We start from the raw sequence: 21,083 nt of genomic DNA, 5'->3' as shown, positions 1-21,083 counted from the left end.
GCGGGGAGGGAGGGGAAAATGAGGACCTCATGTCGGGGGTTTAAGTGGAGAGAAAATGTTTTGAGAATGATGTACAAATGCGCTTTACACAACTGATGTGTGTATGGATTGTGATAAGAGCTGTATGAGCCCCTAATAAAATGTTTTTTTTTAAAAAGAAAGCAAAAGGTCATTGAAAAGACAAGGAAGAAAGAAAAGATCAAACTGGATGTCAGAAGAGACGCTGAAGTTTGCTCTTCTTCACAGAGCACTCAGGAAAGTGGAAGAAATGAAGAAGTCCAAACCTGAACGGAAAATTTCAAAGGGCGGTTCAAGAAGAAAAAGTCGAATGCTATAACGAAATGTGCAAAAACGGGTAGTTAGCAAAGCAAAAGGACGGACACACTCCCCATACCTTGACCTAAAGAACTCAAGAAAAATTCAAGCCTCGCGATGCACTATTGAAAGATTCTATGGGCAAAATATGCTTTCAGAGCTCAGAGAAAGGTGTTTATTATTATAGAATCTTGTCTTTTTTAAAATGAACGCTTTGATTGGGACATAATCCAAATATCATACAATTCAACATTCCAACCATATCAAGGAGCGTTGTAGAACATTTTCTTCTTTCTTAATGTCCTGCTTATTAGCTCCCCATTTTACCACGACCTCCACTGCTGTACCCCAATGGAACCATTAATCCAGTTACCAGTCTCTATTAACCATTAATCCAGTCTCTATAGACTCAGCCATCCTGGATTTCATATACCATAAAACAAAAAACAGAGTAAAAAAGCTAGCAAAAATAATAAAACAGAGAAAAACTCTAGTTGAAAAGAAAACAGAAAATATTAAAAACCAGAACAACTTGAAAGTAGGTCAAAAGAGAGATCGAATGATAAGTTGTTAGACTTTAACTTACAGCTGCCATAATGCATTTTCCCATGCACTCTGTTATGACAGTGAGGATATACACATGCCTGGTCCATGCTCATGGGGAGATTCACCAGAGGTTAATTCACATGTATTTCCCCTTCAGTTTTTCTTTTTCTCTTCTTTTAAATCTGTTAGGTTTTTTTTCTTCTTCCCAACAGTTTTATCGCAATAAAATTCACATATCATACACTACCACAGTTCAGTCATATTTTAAGAAGTGTTGTGTATACATCACCTTAATCAGTTCCAGTGCATCTACCCTCCTCCAGTATTCACTGTTTGCTCCCCAATTTTCCTCAACCTCTCCCTCCACCCACCTATCTCTGACAAGCCATTACGTCAATTATTGTCTCTAGACATCTGCTTCTTCTGTGCTTTAGAGACTTGGAACCATAGCAAAGACCAGAAAAGGAAAGAAGAGAAAAAGCCCACCAGCAATATTAAAATAATCCAGAGGAACAAAACCTCTGTCAAGAAAAAAATTGAGAAATATTTAAACCTAGAACACATTCAGAATGGGTCAAGAGGGCAGTCTATTCCCTAAACGGAGAAATGACTGAAGTTGTCAAGGGTTTCATCCTGCTTGGTTGGCTCAGGTATTCTATCAGGTATTCTATAAGACCCTAATTTCAGCCACCATCATCAGGTTTACAATAATCTCTGCCTGATAGTAGGGCTATTTACATCTCTATCCCCATAGCCTTCTGAAAGTTGGATGTTCACAATTTGAGCTTTTATATAAAGACCTCTTTATGGGCAAAATATTGAATGCTGCAGGAAGCATCGAAAGAAAATGGAAAGAATACAGAGTCACTGTCTCAAAAAGAATTCGTCCACAGTCAGTCATTTTAGGAGGTAGCATATGAGCAAGAAACAGTGGTGCTGATGGAAGAAGTTCAAGCTGCACCACAAGCATTAGCCAAAAACAAGGCTCCAGGAATTGATGTACAGAATACCAATTTAAAGGTTTCAACAAGCTGATGAAGCATTGGGAGTACTCACTGGTCTATGCCAGGGGACTTGGAAGACAGCTGCTTAAGCAACTGATGGAAGAAATTAATATTGGTACCTGTTCCAAAGAAAGGTGGTCCAACATAATGCTCAAATTTTAGGAAAATATCATTAATATCACATGGGAGTACATTTTTGCTGAAGATAATCCAACAATGGTGGCAGTGGTCCCTTGACAGGGAGCTTGCAGAGGCTCAGGCCCGATTCAGAAGAGGACATGAAACAAGGGCTGTCAGTGCTGATGTCAGATGGATCTTGGTTGAAAGCAGAGAATACTAGAAAGATTTTGCTTGTGTGCCAAGGCATTCGACTGTGTGGATCATAGCAAACTATGAATAGCCCTGAGCAGAATGGGGATTATAAAATACTTCCTTATGCTCATGTGGAACTTCTACATGGATCAAGGGGCAATTATTCCCAAAGAACCAGGGAACACTGCCTGGCTTAAATCGGGACAGGTGTGCATCAGGGTTGTATCCTCTTATCATACTTGTTCAATCTATATGCTGAGCAAATCGTCAGAGAAGATGTGGAAAAGAGGGCAGCATCAGGTTTGGAAGAAGGCTTATTCACAACTTGCTATATGCAGATGACACCACCTTGCTTGCTGAAAGAGAGGAGGCTTTGAAGCACTTGCTGATGAAGATCAAGGTTTGCAGCCTTCAGTGTGGATTGTAACTCAATGTAAAGAAGACGAAAAATCCCCACAACTAGACCAATAGATAATGTCATGGTAAATGGAGAAGTGATTGAAGTTGTCGAGGGTTTCGTCTTGCTTGGTTGGCTCCCGCCCTCTCCGCAGCAAGTTCTGCTCAGGACTCCACTTAGGTGGACACTCCACTAGGCCCTCTTTCCCCTTCTGTGGGCACGTGGTGAGGTCTTCGCCCCAGCTCACTGATATGGTCAGGGTCCTATCAGGAATCTTGGAGCTCCTCGGTGCCAGGGACCAGTGACTCTCACTAATTTTTCCCAGCATACAATGTGGTGAGTGGTCTATTAACAAGTAAGGAAAGAATGAGGGGGGCAGGGCAGGAGGCAGGTCAATGCAAACTGAGACTTGTGGAGAGCTAGACAGTGGGGGAATATAGCTAGAGAGGAAGCCAGAAAGTGGCAATGGGGAGATCCAAATGCAGACAAATGGAAGAAAAAAGTACTAACTAATAGGACCTTCCTGGGATTTCTAGATTCAGAGCGCAGTGTCCCACTACCCACCTGTCAGTTTGTCATACTGGGGAGGCTTGCATGTTGCTGTGATAATGGAAGCTAGGCCACCCACTGGTTTCCGCAAACCTTCCAGACTAAGAGAGAGTAGGAAGAAAGTCCTTGTGAACTATTTCTGAAATTGATTCTTGTTGTTAGTTGGCCCCCACTCCTGGTGAACTGGTGGAGAACAGAGCACCAACTTCACGATGGTTGGTAGCATGCCTGAAGCCATTGTTAGGGCAGCTGTGCAAATCCATCTCAGAGAGGGTTTCCCTTGTTTCCACTGATGCTCTATGAAAATATGCCACTGAAACCCTATCAATCAAAATAAAACCTTGTAATTGCCCTCTTTAAGAGATCACTGAAGATATGGGTGCTATACAAAGTGTGGTGAAGAAATCGGATGGTGCCTGGCTATCAGAAAGTACTGAATCCAGGGTCTGACACAGTACTGGAAGGTGAGCCCCAGGGTTACTCAGAATGCACATAGGACACCTGGACTTGAGCACAGCAGTTGTCCTGAAGATGGCACGGGACAGGGTAATGCTCCTTTCTGTTGAATGCCGTGGGTCATGAGGCAGAGCTGACTCCATGGTAGATGGTAACGAAAGCTCAAGGTCACCCAAGCAAGGCTGGCTAATGATGCACTTAGAAGTATCCCCCCACCACCACCTTGGGAATGTCTCCCAACCATGCCTGAAATTCCTTGCTTGATCACATGGCTTGAAAATTTCAAAAACTGTCAGCAACCAGTTCCTTCTCACCAGACTGCCCATCATCCTTTATTGAGAGTGGGAGGGAATGCCAGCTGTGGAGGTGAAGGCCTGGGGCTCTACTGGACTGTTCCACTGCTGGAAAGGTCAGGAGTGGGAGGATACCAGAACCAGCCTGCAAATGCCAGTCCTGTGCCCTTGACTCCTTCCCGGGTCCCTGGGAGGGGAACCTGCTGGCTCTCCATGAAGAACTGCTTAGAACCTCTAATCTGGGGGATTCCTAGCCAGACTTCCCATTAACTCCCCTTGGGAAGCTTGTACTAGAGCCCTAGGGCTGGCCCAGCTCTGGACATTCTAACTTGATGGGCTTGGAGCAGACGTGGGCATCTCCTGAAAAGTTCTTCAGGGATTCTGATGTGTACTCTATACATATGACACTGGCCTCTGCCTAAGGATTCATCTCATGCTCCGGCTCCTCTATTCAGGATTAACTTGGCCAACACCCACTCTCTACAGTGGAGACCTTTACCGATTCCAACAAGAATGGGGCTGACCAGTCAAATACATCGGAGAATGATGTCTGCTATCAAGACTGGGGAAGAGTCACAGCTCAGCAGCTGTGGGTGGAGGAAGGGGCCCCATATGTGACCTCCTGACCCAGTACTCCAGCACTCCCTCATTATGACAGATAAATATTGAGTGTAGCAGGCCCCGGCAGCTCAACTTCTAGAGACAGGAACCTCTCAGGTAATAGATCCCTAATGAGAAGATTGAGATCCCCAACCTCACTCTGGAGGGAGAGAGAGAGAACTCCAAATTCTGAGATTCACTCCCAGCCCTCGCTTTGGCCAACTGTAATCTTGCTTGACCTCGTGTACAGCATGTTAAAAAGGGTGATAGAAATTGTGTTCGTGGATTAGGGTATTAAAAAACAAAACAAACTCACTGCTATTGAGTCCATTCTGACTCATGGCTTTCCTGTAGGACAGTGTAGAATTGCCCCTGTGGGTTTCTGAAACTAACTCTTTATGGAAATAGAGAGGCTCTTCTTTCTCCTGGGGAGGAGTTGATGGTTTTGAATTGCTCACCTTGAAGATTACAGCCCAATTCATAGCCAGTATGCCACCAGGGCTCCTCGTGATTAGGCTATTTGTTATGGACTGGGTTGTGCCCCCTAAAAAATATGTGTGGAGTCCTCACTCCTATACACGTGGATGAAGAGTCCCAAATGGAGCAACAGTTAGGTGCTAAATTGCAAACTGAAGGGTAGCCATTTGAACTCACTGTGGCAGTTACATGATCTACTGTCAACCTGAGAAAGGGGTGAAGTCTAGCCGGTCAATCAGGTCACAGCTTGATCACCTCATTTGGAGGCACAATGGAGATAAATAGCTCACTGGAGGCAGGACACACTCTCTGCTTCGTCTTCCTGCTGAAAAGCCACATGTATGTAGCTATGCTGATGGAGCCAGAGCCCTGGAACTGGAGGAACCAAATGGAGACCCACACCAGTGCTGAGATGCTTCCACTGTCACTGGATCCACAAGACTTTCCACCCACTGGCCTGTATCTTCCTACGTTTGGAGTCATTTCCCGGCTGTGTGAGTCTACAGAGGATTTTATAGACCGGTATCAGACATATGGGATAATATCAGACTTATGGACTTGATTTGGGCTGGGTTGGGATGTTTTCTCAATATACAATTGCTGTTATATATAAAACTCTTTCTTATATACATATGAGTGTCTATGAATTTGTTTCTCTTTTCTATTCAGACTAACACACTCACCCAGCAGCTTTGCAGGAGAACGGCCTGGAGATCTTCTTCATGAAGATTCTAAGCCCACTATTCCACTGGCCCAACTGGGTGTAAGAATAACCTGGCAGTCAACTTCTAGGTAAATTGAAAATACGTTGGAATGTACTGAAACTACAACCGGGGAAGAGCTGCCTCCTCAAAGTAGAGTCAACCTAATTATGTGGATGGGGTACAGCTTCTGGGACCTTCCCTTATTGCTGTAGCATGACTCAAAACCAGAAGAAATGGATACAAACATCCATCCATGAATAATTGGATGGATTACTGGAGTGTACAGAGTATGTGGCTAGAAAGAGTGGAAGTCATTAAAAATGAAATGGGACCCATCAAGATCAGCATCCTAGGCATTAGTGAAGTAGAGTAGACTGGTTTAGATCATTTTAATCAGATAATCATATGGTCTATTCTGCCAGGAGTAATGGCAAATAGAAGAGAAAGTGGTCACATTCATTGTACAAAAATAATGTTGCAAAGTCAATGCTAAAGTCCAACGCTGCCAGTGATCCACAAAACTGCCATTGAGTTGATTCTAACTCATAGAAACCCTGTAGGACTGGAAGCTCCTGTTGCTTTATGAGGCTGCAACTCTTCACAGAAGTAGAAAGCCTTACCATTCTCTCACAGAGCAGCTGATAGTTTCCAACTGCTAGCCTTGTGATTGGCAGCACAAAGCATAACCCACCATACCACCATTCATATTAACCTCATAGTATGTACACTATCACTGCTAGGATAATATATATTATTAGTAGTACTGTCAGTGGTAGGGTAATATAATAAATTAATATACATTACCCTATATACCACCTCCACATCACCTATATATTATCACATATCACCTGTTAACATATATGGGTGATATTATAGGCATATCACCTATATCATATCAGCCATAGGTGTATCATCTATACCTGTATAAATAGATAGGTGATATATGCAACATATAAATTACACATCACCTATGCATTATTCTACATGTTTATATATATTATCCTATCACTGACAGTGTATATATACTATATATAATATAGTATGTTATCACACATACTACCAGGTAGATCAGTAAATATGACTATTACTCTAATTTGCACATCAACCATTAGTGCCAATTATGAAACAGTCTATCACCTTCTGCATTGTGAAATTGATAAAATATGCAATCAAGATGCATTGATGGTTACAGGTGGCAAATGTGGAAGTGGGAGACAAGGAGGATCATTAATTGGGAAAGATGGCCTTGGTGACAGACATGACCGTGGAGATCACTTAATAAAAATTTACAAGACCAACACCTTCTTTGTTGAAAAAAACCTTTTTTTTCCCAACAATGTGAATGGTGGCTTTAAACATGGACCTCACCTGATGAAAAACACTGAAATGAAACGGACAACATCTGTATCATCAACTCAAACAAAGGCCAGGGGATGACCGTGGAACAGACAATCACTTGCTCATATGAAAGTTCAAGGTGAAGTTGTAGAAAATCAAAACAAGTCCTCCAAAGACAAAATACAACCTTGAATATATGTTACCTGAATTTAGAAACTATCTCAAGAACACATTTGAAACATTGAAGCCTAACGGATGAAAATAAGCCGAGTGTGGGATCCTATCAAGGGCCCTGTACACAAAGAAAGTCAAAAGTTATTAAAAGAGACAAGAAAGAAAGAAAAGACCAAGGTGGTTGTCAAAAGAGACTGAAAATTGCTCTTTAAAGTAGAGAAGTTTAAATGAATAGAAGAAATGATAAAGTCAAAGCTGAGGAACTAGGCAGACATCCCAAATAGACCCTCTACAACAAAGACATGAGAGACCAAATGGAACAGTTATAGTTGATAGTACTGGAACTCAGAACTAAATAGATCCACCTAGAGATAAGTGGTCTTGATGAAGGGTCAAAACACTTAAATAGGGACGAGACAGTCTCTTTAACAATTGAGTGACTGTTCCACAGTGGGCCCCTGGGCTTGCTTTGGCTGATAATATTGAGCTTCTCCATCAACGTTCCCCACAGATGTAGTCAATTTTATTCCTGTATATTCCATCCGGTAATGCCTAAGCGTATAGTGTCCATTTATAATATTGGAAAAAGGTATTTGTAATGAAAGAGTCAGTGGTCTTGCAAATTTCTCTCATGTGATCATTAATGGTATGTTTGATAAATTTCAAACCAAAAATGTTGTTATAATTCTTCATTTTCCCCATCACTGGTTTTAGTGGTTGGTGTATAAATTTGAATAATGATTGCCCTAACTAGACTTCCTTATAGGCATATAGATCCTATTGCAGACAGGCTTGTGCTTCAAGACAGTCCTTGAAATGTTCTTTTCGAAGATGAATTTGACTCCATCCCTCTGGATGTGTCATTCCCAAAATAGTTAACCATATGATTGTCTGACTCAAAATAGCCCATACCAGTCCATTTCAGCTCATTAATGCCTAGGAGATGGAATTTTATGTGTTCCATTTCATATTGATGACTTATGTTATTAGACTCATATTTTTTACATTGCATGTTCTAATTATTAATGGGTGGATTTGTAGCTGTTTCTTCTCATCCTGAGTCACTGAAAGTCCTGAAAGCTTTACTCCATCCAGGTTTTTAAATTTTAGTCTACTTTGAGGAAGCAGCTCTTTCCAAGTTGTTTTTTGAACGCCTCCAAGCTGAGGGGGCTCATCTTCTGGAACTGTATCTGACAATGTTCTGCTGGTATTCAAATGGTTTCTATGGCGAATCCCTCAGAAGTGAGCATTCTATTCCTTCTATCTCGTCTGTGCTTAGTCTGGAAGCCTGGTATAACCTGCTCATCATGGGTTTTGGTATGGGATATACTGATGGCATAACTTCCAGCAACACACACACACACACACACACACACACTACTACAGTATGACAAACTGATAGATATAAATATAAGAACATAGATGCAAAAATTCATAACAAAATGCTAGCCAATAGGTTCCAATAATGTATCAAAAAATTAATGCACATGACCAAGGGGGACTCAAGTCACATGTGCAAGGACTGAACTATATTAGAAAAATAATCAATGTAATCATCACATAAGGAAAACAAATGAAAATGACTACATGTTCACATCAGTTGACACAGAAAAGGCACTTAATAAAACCCAATACCTATTTCTGATAAAAACACTAAAAAAATAGGAATATAAGGGAAATTCCTGAACTTAATAAAGGCATGGATACAAAATCAATGGTCAAGGTTACTCTAAGAAGGGAGGAACAAAAAGCACTTCCCTTGTGAATGGGAAGGATGCCTTTTATCACCACTCCTATTCAACATTGTCCTGGAAGTCTTAGCCAGAGCTACCAGATACAAAAGGGAAATTAAAGACATCCAAGTTGGCAATGAAAACGTAAGATTTTACCTGTAGATGATATGACCCTATACATCCTATACATAGAAAGTACCAATGTCTTGGCAAGAACATTGTTGGAAGTTATTAAAGTATTCAACAAAGTGTCAGGGTACAAGATCAACATACCAAAAAAGCTAATGAAGAGAGCTTTGAAAGGAAGATCAGGAAAACAATACCCTTTACAATAGTCAGCCAAAATATGAAATCATTAGGAATAAACATACCCAGAGAAACAAAATACCTATACAAAGAAAACTATAAAATATTACTACTAGAAACTAAAACAGATCTACATAATGGATGAATATATCTAGTCACTCCAAATATGAAGTCATTAAGAATAAATATATCCAGAGAAACAAAATATCTGTATGAAGAAAACGATAAAATACCACTACTAGAAACCCAAACAGACCTACATAAATAGAAGAATATACCATGCTCATGGATAGGAAGATTTAACATTGTGGAAATGTGAGTACTACCCAAAGCAACCTACAGATTTAGTACAATCTTGATCCAGATTCCAGCACCATTCTGGAAGGAGATTGGGGAAAAAAAAGAAGAAGAAGAATCACCAACTCTATAAGGAAACGGAAGAAGGCCCCTTTCAGCTGTTTTAACATATCCCTAACCCACTGCCATATAATCAATTACAGCTCATAGTGACTCTTCATAGGGTTTCTGAGGCTGCAAATCTTTATGGGAGCAGATAGCTTCATTTAGCACCCACAGTGCAGTTGCTGGGTTTGAACCATGAATCTTAGCAGTCCAACACTTACCTTATAACATATGTGGCACCCATGAGCAATCCAATCAGACTCTATATGGCAAATACACTTGTTGAATCTCTATGCTCAGAAGTGTGCTCTAATCACTCTACACACAGAAAGCCGATTGCAACTTTCAAGGGCAAATTTTCAATCTCCTCCACACCCCAAGCATCCTCACACACCCGGTCTTCAAGGACATCAGTGGAAGGAAGATTTACAAAGGGGGCACGGAGATTATTGCCTTTGAGCTGCTGCTAATCCTGGCATCCTTCTGGGGTGAGTAGGGCAGGTGGTGAGGCAGCTGGCCCAGTGTTGCCAATGCACCATATTGACAGTACACAGAAAAGAACACTGGACAGGAGGACTTTCTGTGTTGTCCTAACAGGCCAGAATGGAGGCAGGTGCTTGGAGCATGATTTTTCTCTTAGAACAGCAGTTTCTCTTCAGCTTCCCACTTCCATCTTCTTTGTACGTAGTAAAAAGTAATGCTCACTGCCATCAAGTGGATGCTGACTCACAGCCACTCTACAGGACAGGGTAGAACTGCCACTGTGAGTTTCAGAGACTATAATTCTTTATGGGAGCAGAAAACTGAACTCAACTCACTGCCACCAAGTCGATGCCGACTCATAGTGACCTTTCTGTTGGTTTCCTAGACTGGCACTGTTTACAGGAGTTGAGAGGTGTCTCTCTCGTGGCGTGGTTGGTGGTTTAGAACAGCTGACCTTGTGGATGGCAGCCCAATGTGTAACCACTATGCAACCAGTGCTCCCTTTTTAATGTTAAAATGTCTCATAAATGTCCTGGGTTCATAATACCAAGCACTCCTTCCATGTTCATGAAAAAAATGCCATAGCTTGGAAGATGCCTGGCTATCAAAAGACATAGCATCTGGAGTCTTAAAGGCTTGAAAATAAATAAGCGGCCATCTAGCTGAGAAGCAACAAAGCTCGCATGGAAGAAGCACACCAGCCTGTGTGATCATGAGGTGTCAATGGGATTAGGAATCAGGCATCTAAGACCCAGAACAAAATCATACCCAGTGTGAATGAAGGGGGTATATGTCGGGTAGTGGAGACCCAAAGCCCATCGGTAGACAATTGGACATCCCCTTATAGAAGGGTCACAAGTAAGAGATGAGTCAGTCCGGGTGCAGTATAGCACTGATTAAACACACAACTTTCCTCTAGTTCCTTATTGCTTCCTTCCCTCCACTATCATGACCTCAATTCTACCTTACAAATTGGACTAGGCCAGAACATGCACACTGCTACAGATAAGAGCCTGAAACACAGGGAATCCAGGATAGATAAACCCCTCAGGGCCAACAATGAGAATAGGGATACCAGGAGGGTAAGGGGAAGTTACAGGGAGAAAGGAGGAATTGATCACAAGGATCAATATATAATCCCTTCCCAGGGGGCTGAACAACAGATAAGTGGGTGAAAGGTGACAGAGGATGATTAAAGATGTGAAAATAATAATCTATAACTTATCAAGGGTCCATGAGGGAGGGCAGGAGAAGGAGGGAGGGGGACAAATGAGGAACTGATATAAAGGGCTCAAGTAGAAAGGAAATGCTTTGAAAATGATGATGGCAGCATATGTACACATGTGCTTGACACAGTGGATGATTGTATGGATTGTGATAAGAGATGTAAGAGCCCCCAGTAAAAGTATTTAATAAAAAAAAAAGAAGAAGAAAGAAAAAATACCATAGCTTCTTGAACAGACAAATGAACTCTCATGCACTAAGTGCCCCTCTTGGTCCCTGTTGCCATGCCTACCTTCCACCTGGCCCCAGTGAGTGACAGTGCTCCTGGGGAAGAGGGGTGTCATTCTGCTCATCAGTACCACCCCCCACTCGTGTTACTACCCCAATCACTGAGTGTGAGAAGAGTCACCTGCAGGGGCTTCTGTTGGAGGATGGTGATGTCCCGAGAGTGAGTGCGGTTGTACCCACGGGACTTGAGCGGCCGGTAGACGCAGCACATGGTGAAGCAGATGATGTAGAGCAGGTAGATGGTGCTCAGCACACAGAAGTACGGCCGCCCGTACTGCTTCCACTTGAGGCTGACCAGCTCCTTCACAGGCGTCTGGTCCAGGATCTGACGTGCCTGCAGCAGCAGAGAGTGCTGCTCAATTTGACCAACACGAAGGCTGGGACCCAAAGGGGCAGGGCAGGTAGCCATTCCCTTTCCAGATAAGTGGTCGGCAATTCTGCATGCTGGGCCTTGTCGTGCAAGGGCTGCAGATAAACTACTACAGACCAGAGAGGCTTTGAAGGATGAGCAGCAGGTGATTGCATGAGGGGAGGGACTAAGAAAGATCATTCCCTCAAGCAGCCTCAGTTGGCAAAGCAAGAAGGTAGGATGAGAAGCCACGGCCCGTTTGCAGGTGAGGTGGGGTGGGGATGTGGGGAGATCTCTTGGACGTGGTGAAGGAGACAAAGGCCAGGCCATCCTACATTTGACACAGAGGTAGGGAGTTTGCTTTCTTTGGTAAGGAAACAGAGAACAATGGGAGGATTCCGGCGTATTTTCCCAGCACACCCTGTGGACTGGGGGACAGTCACAGAGGGCACAGATGGCAGGATGTGGGGGTGCCCCAGGCCAGGTGAGAGGGTCCTCTGATGGGCAGTCGCCAGTGAGGGGTTGAAGCCCCCAGTGACATGGGGCAATGGATGGGATGAGGGCCTCAATAGGAAGAACAGATTCTAAGCCCAGGAGGAGGGATGAGCCATCAGTGGACAGTGTGCCTCCCCTGGGGCCTATAGAGGATACAGGCATACCTGCCAGGTAAGGGCCGGAGGTCTAGGGTATTCTAGTCTTGTTTTCTTCATAAGATATATGAGTCAAGGGCTCCTGTGGAACTAAGGGTTGGAGTACCACCAGATGTCCTTGAGCTCATTCAACTCATAGAGGCATCTTGTGCACTCAACTCCCGGGACACAGCTGCTGCTCCCTATTCTGAATGAATGATGAACAAATGAATGAATGAATGAATGAATGAACGAGCAGGTAAGCAGCAGGACAGAAGTATCTCCCAAGAGGAAGGTGGCTCCCTTGAAATGTAAGCAGAGGTGCAGGAAGGGCTGGAGCTCAGAGGGGAGAGAGCAGGAGAGGGAGGGTGGTGGGACCAGGGTCTGCTCTAGATGGATCTCCCCAAGGTGGAGGAAGCCATCCCCTGCAGGACAGTGGCTGCCCAAGGCTGCCCCTCCTGGACACCGTACCTCCCGCTTCTTGGAGGAGACCACGAGCTCGAGAAAGGACAGCTCCTCCCCGCAGGAGTCGATCTCGGTGAGGTCGTAGAGGGTGGAGGTCAGCGGTCCGTACGTCCACTGGATGTGCTTCCGGCGCTGCATCAGGTGCTGGAACATCTGGGGGTGGGGCAGCGACAAAAAGGGCTGGTTGCCTATTTGGGGACAGTCACCAGAGGTGGGTGGGGCTCCTCTGGGGACAAGACCACCGGTCACCTTCCTGGGGCTGGTCACTGGGTGGGACAAGGACCGTTGGAGTGGACAGCTTCAGCTCTTCTGTGACCCCAGCCCCCTCTCTCATCCTGTTCCCAGAGCCCGAGGGCTGGTTCTCTGAGGGCGGAAGGGCACAGGGGATACCAGGAGGGATGGGGATAGTCAGACAACCGGAGAGCAATATGGTGGGGCAGAGAAAGGGTCCCTCCACCTGGGCTGGGGGCAGGGGGCATGAGCCCAAGGACCTTAAGAGCCAGCATGGGGGCCAGGGCGCCAAGGAGCGGGGCTGGGGGTGCCCTTACCACTGTGTTGCCCTCCACCCCAGCCAGCTTGAAGGGGGTGAGACCCTGGTGGTTAGGCACGAGGTCCAGGGACTGCAGGGGGTCGCCCCCACGCCCATCATGGGACAGCAGCAGGTTGTACATCTGGCAGGCGAAGGTCTTGTTGGGCTGCAGGGTGAGGATGTGCAGCACGGTGTTCCCTGGGAGGACAGGGTGTCACGTGGCCGCCCCATCCAGGCCCAGGGAGCCACCCCCCCCCCGGCCCCACCCTTCTTACCCAGGGCATCCTGGGCGCGCAGGTCGGCTCCGTTCTCAATGAGCAGCCGCACGATCTCCTCACTGCCCACGCAGGCGGCAAAGGACAGCGGGTGCTCCCCTGGGGGCAGAGCACACTGCGGCTCAACTCAGGGCCGCGTGGGGAACAGGAGCGCGGAACCCTGCGCATGCCCACCAGGACCCTGGCTCTCACCAAAGTAGATGAGGTTGCGGGGGCTGCGGCAGAAGGCGGTCCCAGTGGCTCGGGCTGAGACGCTGGCCCCATGGGCGAGCAGAGCTCGGACCAGGTTCACGTTCTGGTTCACGATGGCTATGTGCAGCGCGGTCTGGCCTGGCCAGAGAGGGCGTCAGGGGCACTGTCCCCGCGAGGGTTGACCTTTTCCCCAGGGCGGGTGGAGGGCTGAGGGCTGAGGTGTGAGCATCAGCTATGAGGCAGGGGCTCCCCACATGCCCAGGCAGGTGATTTGAAATGCATACTCCTCTAGCCTACAGCCAGCTTCTCCTGCCTAGTCCCCAGCCTCCCCATCACACCTCACAGGCCTGGGCCCCAGCCTCACCCTCGTACAGCTCGGAGATCATGGGCTCCCGGACCAGCTCCGGGGCCGCCTCCATCAGCAGCAGAGCCGCCTCCAGGTTGTCGTAGAGCGCAGCCACGTGCAGCGCCGTCTCCCCCAGGGCTCCTGGGGGTGGTGGGGGGTGGTGGTGGTGGTGGCGACAGAGATGCCAGGTCCTTCCAGAGCCCCACAAGGACGGGCCCAGCGGACCCCTTTGCCCTTTGTGAAAACACCCAGAGCCAGGGTGCTGGGGCAGCCGTCTGACCCACCCATTGCCAGTGCGCCCACCTCTCTGTGCAAAGTCGCAGGCTCTGTCCAGCCGGAGTTTCTTCAGGGCACACAGGTCGTTCGCTTTGGCCGCCTGGAGCAGTGGCGACTCTCGGATCCTGGGGGACAGTGAGCACAAGTTGAGGGGCTTGTGGGCTGTCTATCCCCTCCTGGCTGCCGGGGACTGGGCTGCCAGTCCCTCTGATTGGGGGGCTAATTCTTCGCTGTCTTTTTCTGTCGTGGTCGAGGGTAGGAAATACTCAGCGAAACATCACAGTGAGCCGAAGACTGAGGTAGCGGGGAAGCAGGGTCCCATCCCAGGACTCTCTCCCACGGCCACTGAGCTGGAAGAGGGGAGCTCTCTGTGAATAGGGCGGGGGTGGGACTCAGACTTGCCCCCTTGATGCCCAGTCCCCTATCCCTGTTCTTGATGCCAAGGTTCGGGGCCTGACACCTAGGGCAGGGAGCAGGCAGCTGGGCAGATGGAGCCCACGGCCTGTTCTGAGGCCTGTCCAGCCCCTTATAGAGCTACCCACAAAGGAGTTGTTGGGGTCAAAGCCTGAAGGTCCCACCTTGGGACCTGAGATGGGGGTAGTGGTCAGCTTGCAGCCACCCAGCAGGCGGGGTCAGGCTGGATGTTGGTGCATCAGGTGAGACTGGGCCCCCAACACCCCAGGAAGGTGGGCAGTGGCCTACCTGCACCTGGGAGGCCACCCTGAAATGCTCCCTCCAGGAGCCTCACCAAGGCAGTCTCTAAGACTGGTGAGCTGGACACACAGGGTTTCTCCTCCTCGTCTCCCAGCTGCTCCTCCGTGAGGTTGACCCCCTGACTGCCCTCTGCCCTGCCCCCAACAGGCAGCCCGGCCTGGGGGTGCGGGGTACCCACCTCTTCTGCTGCTGCATATGGGCCTCATCCAGACGCCGCTGCCAGCTCCCTTCTCTGATGAACCAGGAGCTCAGACGCTTCTGCAGCAGGGCCCAGGGTCGCTTAGCCTTGCGTGGGGGTGCCCCCATGCCCCCCGCCAGGACCCTAGAGTACTTTGCCTCCTAGAAGCAGGTGGACCCTGAGGGTACCCCAGTGTGTGTGTGTGTGTGTGTGTGTGTGTGTGTGTGTGCACGTGTCAGTGTTTTGTGTGTCTATGTGCTCCGTGTGTCTGTCTATACGCCTGTGTTTCTGTCTGTGATACCTGTGTCTCTGTTCCGTGCTTGTGTGTGTCTATTCTATGTAAATGTGTGTCTGTGTATACCTATGTGCCTGTCTATGTGAGCCTATGCGTATCTGTCTGTGTGTCTGTCTGTCTGTGTGTCTGTCTGTCTGTGTGAGCCTGGGTGTTCGTTCCTTGTGTGGGATCCTGAGTGGGTGTGGTTTTCCTGCCGGGGGAGGAGCCCTCTCTCCAGCTGAGCCAGGGGCAGCACAGGGCCTGAAGGGAGGGGACCCAGGAAGGGGAGGGGATAACACCCAGCAGTGGCCTAGGGCAGAGGACTCGGGAAGGGGCCAGGACAGACAGAAGGTGTTCCCAGAAACTTGGCCGATGCAGGGCAGGGTCTGGGGCAGGAAGACCTCTGGCTTTTGGGACAGAGGTCCCGTCTGGGTCCTGCCTCTAAGCTGTCACAGCCTGTTATCTCAGCATTTCTCTAACCTGTAAATCAGGGTAGAATCACAGTGCGGGGTGGGGGTGGCCGGTCACCTTCCTGGGGGGGTGGTGGTGGTGGTGAGGAGGGTGGAGAGCCTTGCGACTGATCTACCTGTGGTCACCTCTGCTTCACCTCAAGGGAGGAACATGAGTGACAAAGAGCCCCCACCCTGGAGACCCCACGTGGACACGGCCAGCCAGAGGAGCCCCAGGGGTGCAGCCTCTGCAGAGAGGTGCTGGGGTGGGGGCAAAGGCTGTTAGCTTCTGGGGTTGGCCTCTCCTGGGAGTGAGCCAGCCAGCGGGAGGAGTGCAGCACAGCAGCAGGGACACCACTGTATTGGGGGAAGTGTTGTCTTCCGGGGACTGCTTTGCCCAGGGCTGTAAACATGTCTCGATTCTCAGCGCCAGGACCTGGGAGGCACATGGGACTAGGGCACTCTCAGGACGAGCAGATGTCCAATGGCACCGGCCAGATCCTCCGGACAGAACCCTGTGACCTTGACTTTAGATGCTTGAACTGGGACACATGAGGGGGGGCAGTCTTGCTTGGGGTGGGGGTTCAGGCATAGGGCCACCCCCTCCTGTGCCATAAGACAGAGCCTGCTTGACAGCTTGGACTCAGTGACCTGTAGAGAGCTGGCCTTCAAGGAAAATAAATAGGGGGAGGGAGGGAGGGAGAGGCAGGGGGTCGCAGTGTGGGGCTGGTTTCTGGCCGGCTCTAATTGCCTCTGAGCCCTGGGACTCCCAGGCTAAGGAGATGGCGGAGTGATAAGGGGGTGGGGGCCATAGATGCGCAGATAAGGCAGAGCTGGAAAGCACCCGTGAGGAACTGGGCCGGGCGAGGCTGCCAGTCAGAGCCGCATGGAGCAGGAGTGGTTGTGCAGGCACTATTAGGCCTTGCCCGCCCACTGCCCTTCTCTCTGTCCCCTGGTGGGGGAGGGGTGTCCAAGGACCTGGGTGGGGTCCATGTGCCCCTCCTGTCCCAGCTGTGAGGGCCGAGTCATAACCCCACAACCCTGCTGCCCCAGATGCAGCCTTGGTGGCAGAGTAGGTTTCCCATTAGGCAGCTAACCACAAGGTCAGCAGTTCGAATCCACCAGCTGCTCCAAGGGAGACAGATGGGCCCTTTTGTTCCCAGAAAGCCTCAGAAACCCACAGGGGCGGCTCTGCAGGAGAGTGAGTGTGGAGAGTTTTAATTTCACAATGCCCCTCTACCTTGGATGTGTCTTCTACCTAGACCTCATGCCCTGGGCTCTCCGCTCCCTTCTGGCTCTCCTTCTGTGCCCCTCTCATTCTTCTCAGGGTTCCCTGGGTCCATGCAGCCCCTACCCATAGGCTGCGCCTCCTCTCCTGGTCCCAGACTGGCTCAACCTGGCGTGTAGCCCCATGACCTCAATCCAGTGGGTGTGTTTCTGTCACCTGTTCTTGGCCAGTGCCCAGTACTGGTTCCCCAGGCCCAGCATCCACTCCCTTCTCCGGCCCGCTCGCCGCTTCCACCCAGTGTAGAGAGTCCCGATGCTGCACTGTTCATGTGCCCTACTTCCTTGGGCCCACCTCCCCCCAAATGCTGTCAGTGCTTCTAGGTGAGGAGATGTGCCACTAGTGGGGACCAAGCATGGGCAGAGAGCTGCCTGCTCTCCGAACAGCTGTCCACCTTCTCTCCCCCTCCCACTCCATGTCAGTCCATGTCCACACCCTGCCTTCCACATAACCTCTCCGACACCCCAGCCCAGACGAGTCCATTGCAGGTGAGGCAGCAGCCCGGGGTCCCTCAGGGTCGCTCTCATCTCTGCCTCAGCCTGGGCCCCTGGGGTACCAGCAGGCCACCCCCTTAGGGGAAAACCTAGTCAGGCATGGGCGGGAGGGGGGTGGGAGTGGGGGACTTCACCATGTAGACTCACAAGGGTTTGCCCAGCAGGATCTTGCTTGGTCCCTCACTGAGTAGTCTTGACCCCCTCCATTTCCTCATCTATATAATGGGCCCATGAACACACTGGATCTAATGATGGAAAGGGTCCACGCACATACGTATGTGTGTGTGTGTGTGTAAGTCTACATAGCCCAGGAGACACCATCTCAACAAGTTCTCCATACAATCCTGTCATGGCGCTTATAGGTATTCAAGTAGTGCTCCCACCCACCCACAGGCCCTCTGCCCTTCTCTGGGGCTCAAAGACCCCTGGGCTCGCCCCTCAACTTGTCCAGGAGCCATGTGCATAATAGCCAATTGATTTGGCCCTTCTAGCCATAATTCCTATGTGATAGGTTAGAATTCTGGACTTTTGGGGCCTGTGGCTACACTCTCTGCTACGCTAGTGATGACGCAGGGGTCAATGGTTTGAAATCACTGGTCACCCCGTGTGAGAAAGATGAGGTTTCCTGCTCCCAGAAAGAGTGACAGTCTCAGAAACCCACAGGGGAAGTTCTGCTCTGTCTTATAGGGGGACCATGAGGCTGCCGCCACTTGATGGCAGTGACCGAGTTAGTAGAAGGTGTGAACCCAGCCCCACCCTTCATTTCCTTGGGGATGTCTTTATGCTACCTTAGTAGAGGGTGTGACTCCCTTTGTTTTCCTTGATTAGAGACTGGTCCCACCACCGGCTCTCACTCACTCTGCCGCACCGGGTGAGCCAGACCTCGGCTTCCTGATGGAGCTTTGGTGGAAGCAAGAAGACCTGCTGTCATTATGGGACATTCTTGACATCCGATCTGGCCCTGCATTTGGCTCACCTCTGCCTGGCCTTTGGAGCTGGGACCGAACCGCACCCACCACCCAAGAGTTTCTCCCCCAAGCCCTGTGAGTTTTGGGAGGTCCTGGTAGTGTCCCACAAACCCCAGGGACGCAAGGGACTGGAGTTGAGGGAGGAGTGGGGGGAAATGGAGCAGATTCCTTATCTTGGAAGAGTTAGACATTTGGGCCATCTTAAATCTCCAGCTCCTTGGGACTGGTCTAGGGTTAATTCTTTTCAAAGAAAGGAGCCCAGCTTGGTCAGTCTCACATCACATGGACAGTTCTTGAAATGAGTGTGCAGTCCAAAGCAGGTGTGCTAATTCAGCTAGTTTTTTTTGAGGCGAGTGGAAGGGGATTGCAGGGGGGTGGTTCGAAGAAGACTCCGGACAGCCTGGATTCCATTGAAAACTTGGAATTCTGTTCTGCACGTCGGCTCTGTTAATCAGGATCCTTCCGCAGAATCTTTGACCAAAAAGTCCAGAGATGTCTTTATCACTGAACACCCACTCTGGCCTTCCCAGAAGCCTCCCTGGCCCCTGCTGGCTGCCTCCCCCTTGCAGGGCAATGGAACCCTCTGGGAGCCAGACCTTTTCTGTGACCTCACAGAGCCCAGGAAGCCAGAGGCCCCATGGGATGGAAGGGAGAAAGCAGCGCTAGGCAGTGGTGAGGGCCGGGCAGGGGAAGGGGAGGTTGTGGGCCAGCGGCAGGGGGTGGGGGGCAGGCCCATGACACCTCTGGGCCCCCAGTTGCACAGGGTCGCAATCCTGGCTACCCTCCTGCTGCTGATGCTTCGAGTGAAGGGGGTGAGGCCGCCAAAGGAGATTGCAGACTCCGCAGAGAGCAGCCCGAAAGAGACCCTGCCGGCCACAGGTGGGGAGCCGGGGGAGGAGGTATATGGGGTGGGCCTGCTTGATCCTCCAGCATGGTAGGAGGCAGCCAGGGCTTGCTGCAGCAGGCCAGTGTCTGGAGCCACGTTCATACCTGGCCAGGCTGCCTGAGCTCCAGGGCGCCTGCATGAGTGAGTGCCTCTGCGTGTGTGTGTATGTGTGTGTGTGTGTGTGTGTGTGTGTGCCCACAGGCATCTCTGTCAGGGGAGGATGCCCAGAGGAGGAGGGGAAGCCAGAGGGGGGCGTGGCTGGGTTGGAAGAGCTTATATAGGCCCAGGACTGGGGTGAGCCCCGGGGCCCACACGCTGGGCGGGTGGCCCCGGGGCAGACGCTGCTCTCGTGCCCAGATCAGGACGAAGAACAGCTGGAAGAGCGCTTTGTGGCCTCCTCCATGGGGGAGATGTGGCAGCTTCTGGACATGGCCCAGCAGGAGGACAAGGGGGCGGAGACGGCTGCCCTGCGAGAACACCTCTTTGACCTGGCCTTCTGCCTGAACTTGGCCAGCATCCTGGTTTTTTTATGAGGGACATTGAGGCCGAGGTCCTGGCCTGGCTCCTGGACGAGGACTTGGCTCTCTACCTCCGCTTCATGATCATGTACTGACCCCTGACCCCTGGCCTCTCTCCGAGGCAGCAGCATCGCCCTGCCCCTTCACAGCCCAGGGCCAGAGACCCCATCGAGCCCAGGGTTCCACCCCCATGAGGTTCCAGGTTGGTTTTGCCTGGGACAAAGGACTGGGGAGGAGGGCCAAGACCAACGCGGTGGCAATAAATCTTGAACATAATGGGGGCGGTTCCTTGAGACTTCACCTGGACCCCTGTCACCACCAGGCTGGTTAATCGTCCAACCCTGATACCCACTCACTGACCTTCAGTCCCTCGGCTTCCAGCTTGGTGCTGGCCCCTCCTCTTCTCCTGGTGGGCCGGCTGGGAAGCCCCATGGGGGGGAAGCCTGGAGCATCTTTAATTTCTCAATGTGGGGTCGGGGGAGATGGGCCTGCCCCGTGGACAGGCTGGGGCATGCAGAGGTGTCCCTAGGGAGGGTCTCAGGCAGCCAGGTTACCAGAGCTGGCAGCGGCTGGAGGGGTTCATGGGGGCCCCCCAGGGACAGCTGAAGTGCCTGGCAAAGGCCCGAGTGTTGCTGAGTGGTCCGTGGACTCGCAG

The 21,083-nt window shown here is 49.8% G+C and overlaps 3 protein-coding genes across 3 annotated transcripts in view; 1 reads left to right on the top strand and 2 right to left on the bottom strand.

The window, feature by feature from the left end:
• TRPV5 (transient receptor potential cation channel subfamily V member 5) overlaps positions 1-15,802 on the bottom strand; it is a 44,168-nt gene extending 28,366 nt beyond the window's left edge. Inside the window, exons 1-8 of the mRNA XM_004714006.2 lie at positions 15,555-15,802; positions 14,690-14,787; positions 14,405-14,527; positions 14,041-14,178; positions 13,849-13,947; positions 13,593-13,771; positions 13,051-13,197; positions 11,723-11,935 (exon numbers count right to left, since the gene is read on the bottom strand). Of these exons, the coding sequence (XP_004714063.1) occupies positions 11,723-11,935; positions 13,051-13,197; positions 13,593-13,771; positions 13,849-13,947; positions 14,041-14,178; positions 14,405-14,527; positions 14,690-14,787; positions 15,555-15,682 (1,125 nt within the window). The 5' untranslated portion in view covers positions 15,683-15,802. The remainder of the gene's footprint in view (positions 1-11,722; positions 11,936-13,050; positions 13,198-13,592; positions 13,772-13,848; positions 13,948-14,040; positions 14,179-14,404; positions 14,528-14,689; positions 14,788-15,554) is intronic.
• A 3,956-nt stretch (positions 15,803-19,758) lies between these two features.
• On the top strand, positions 19,759-20,687 carry LLCFC1 (LLLL and CFNLAS motif containing 1). The gene is made up of 2 exons (XM_004714005.3): positions 19,759-19,903; positions 20,268-20,687. The coding sequence occupies exons 1-2, from the start codon at positions 19,759-19,761 to the stop codon at positions 20,441-20,443; spliced, it is 321 nt and encodes a 106-aa protein (XP_004714062.2). The 3' UTR covers positions 20,444-20,687.
• A 255-nt stretch (positions 20,688-20,942) lies between these two features.
• KEL (Kell metallo-endopeptidase (Kell blood group)) overlaps positions 20,943-21,083 on the bottom strand; it is a 20,505-nt gene continuing 20,364 nt past the window's right edge. Inside the window, exon 17 of the mRNA XM_030885263.2 lies at positions 20,943-21,083. Coding sequence (XP_030741123.1) covers positions 20,979-21,083 — 105 coding nt within the window. The 3' untranslated portion in view covers positions 20,943-20,978.

This window comes from Echinops telfairi, unplaced genomic scaffold, assembly GCF_000313985.2.
Source record: "Echinops telfairi isolate 266 unplaced genomic scaffold, ASM31398v2 ScPeMD7_23;HRSCAF=83, whole genome shotgun sequence".
NCBI lineage: Eukaryota > Metazoa > Chordata > Mammalia > Afrosoricida > Tenrecidae > Echinops > Echinops telfairi.
This window is presented reverse-complemented; position numbering and strand designations above follow the sequence as displayed.

Excerpts from the sequence above, each read along its gene's own strand:
- LLCFC1 (XM_004714005.3), top strand. The coding sequence starts at position 19,759 with ATGACACCTCTGGGCCCCCAGTTGCACAGGGTCGCAATCCTGGCTACC. Across the intron at positions 19,904-20,267 it reads AGAGACCCTGCCGGCCACAG|ATCAGGACGAAGAACAGCTG; the intron begins GTGGGGAGCCGG and ends TCTCGTGCCCAG.